We start from the raw sequence: 2,293 nt of genomic DNA, 5'->3' as shown, positions 1-2,293 counted from the left end.
AGTTTGAATCGTTGCCAAGGATGGGACTTCCAGCGTTGTTGTGTATTTTTTTTAACTGTATTTTCATCCAAACTCTTGGAGCTACAGGGTCGAGTTTATTCAGTTTACGGGGAATGTCTGCAGTAGAATCCAAGTCATAATGCCCGTCCTCTTTTGCCAAAGCAGTTAGACAATCAAATTGATTATAACAAAAATGTTGCCCGGTGTGGTGCCTCACGCCTAGAATCCCAGCACTTTGGGAGGCTAAGATGGGCGGATCACCTGAGGTTGGGAATTCGAAACCAGCCTGGCCAACATGGTGGTACATGCCTGTAATCCCAGCTACTGGGGAGGCTGAGGCAGGAGTATTGCTTGAACCTGGGAGGCGGAGTTTGCAGTGAGCCGAGATCGTGCCATTGCACTCCAGCCTGGGCAACAAGAACGAAACTCCGTCTCAAAAAAAAAGAAGAAAAAAAAAGAAAAATGTTGGCTTCATTTTTTTCATTGAAACAAATGTGTTGACATGCATCCCTGAGACCATTATCTCACTTTGAATTCTAATTTGTAGATAAATAGTAGACATTGCACACAGGGACAGCTAGATAAGGCTTGGCTCCTTGCCTGGGTTGTGGCCTGGGGCAAATCTCCCCAGCACGTTTCTCCTGATGCTCTCTGCTCTACTCCCAAGGGCCCCCCAGCAGAAGCCGAGCATCCACGCCGGGGCCTCTGTTTGATGCCCCGGAGGTTTCTACACCCAGGAACAGCACATCCAGGATGCGGAGAGAAGTCCCTCTCTGCTTACTGTGGTAGCCAGGGAATTGTACAACGGAAGGAGAGGAAGGAGAACCACAGGCCGACCACAGGCTCCCTGGCAGGCAGGTCATTTTAGGAAAAAAACATACAGGCTTGAGGATCTAGAAATAAATCAGTCTCTCAAAACTCTCTGTGTTCATGTAGTCCCTGGAACGTTACTGTGTATCCCCAGAGATCCCTGTACCCCAGTTTGAGAGTCATGTTCTAAAGCCCTGAGATGACGGACTGTGAGGAGGACCCTCGATACCTACTGATTACAGGCTGGGTATATGCACAGGTGTATCACGTGTTGTGACCACATGTGTGCCCATGCGAGTGTGTGGATATGCACACGTGTGAGTGTGTGTCACCATCCAGGCACCCACAAGGGAAAAGCTAATGCCTCATGACCCCCACCGCTCTGATGTTGTGATGGGACGTGTGGCTGCTCTCTGCTGCTGGGTGTTAGGCTCTCCGTGGGCCCAGAGTCCATCTGAGCCCATGTGGGGCGATGTGTCTGTGTCTGTGTCTGTCTGTTTGACTTCGTGTGTCCCCGTAGTCAGATTTTTCAGGTCCGTGAGAGGAAAGCGCACATCAGGATTTCTCAAACACCAGCAAGCCTCTGGTCCACAGCTGAGCCTCAGCAATACGAAGGGAAGGAATGACTAGCTCCATAACCAGGAGCTGAGGCTCGGGGACCTCTCCCCGCCCCACCTCCCTCTGCTCTCCTGCAGCACCCTACACTCAAACTACCACGGCTGTTCCAGCCTGGGCTCCCTCCCGCTCCTGCCTAGACTGTCCCTCAGGCCCACGCCGCACCCACCCTCTGTGCCAGGGGACCCAGTGGGGCTGGAGCTGGGCACAGAACATGACCCACAGAAAGAGCCCACCCCAGCAGGAACCCAGGACCCCAGCTCCAGAGCCAGGGCTCCTCCTTACCAGTCTGAAGCAAACCAGCATGGCTGTCACTGATCTGAAAAACCTCCTGTACATCCAGCAGCACTCCTATGGACAGAGGGACAGTGCTCAGGAAATGGGAAGTAACACTCCCGGCCTCTAAAGGCAGCTGCTCCAGGTTTGACACAGGGCCACAGCACAGTCGAAGGCATGGCGCCAAAGCCCACTGTTCTCTCCCCCTCTCTCCCACACGTGCACAACCACACACACAACAGCAGACACACAGAGAAACGTGTGCCTTTCAAACACTCAAAGAAACAAGCATCCCTTGACCGGGCACGGTGGCTCACGCTTGTAATCCCAGCACTTTGGAAGGCCAAGACGGGCAGATCACCTGAGGTCAGGAGTTCGAGACCAGCCATGGTCAACATGGTGAAATCGCGTTTCTACTAAAAATACAAAAAATTAGACAGACGCGGTGGTGGATGCCTGTAATCCCAGCTACTCGGGAGGCTGAGGCTGGAGAATCGCTTGAGCCTGGGAGGTGGAGGTTGCAGTGAGCCGAGATCGTGCCATTGCACTCCAGCCTGGGCAACAAGAGCGAAACTCTGTCTCAAAAAAAAGG

General features: G+C 52.9%; 1 protein-coding gene across 1 annotated transcript in view; it reads right to left on the bottom strand.

Annotated features, from left to right (window-relative positions):
- Positions 1–2,293, bottom strand: part of SPNS3 (spinster homolog 3 (Drosophila)) — a 68,572-nt gene that overhangs the window by 52,933 nt on the left and 13,346 nt on the right. Inside the window, exon 2 of the mRNA XM_011958338.1 lies at positions 1,711–1,776. Coding sequence (XP_011813728.1) covers positions 1,711–1,776 — 66 coding nt within the window. The remainder of the gene's footprint in view (positions 1–1,710; positions 1,777–2,293) is intronic.

Source organism: Colobus angolensis, unplaced genomic scaffold (assembly GCF_000951035.1).
Source record: "Colobus angolensis palliatus isolate OR3802 unplaced genomic scaffold, Cang.pa_1.0 Scaffold47, whole genome shotgun sequence".
Taxonomy (NCBI): Eukaryota; Metazoa; Chordata; class Mammalia; order Primates; family Cercopithecidae; genus Colobus; species Colobus angolensis.
The sequence above is the reverse complement of the archived record's forward strand: the minus strand, read 5'-3'. Positions and strand labels throughout refer to the sequence as shown.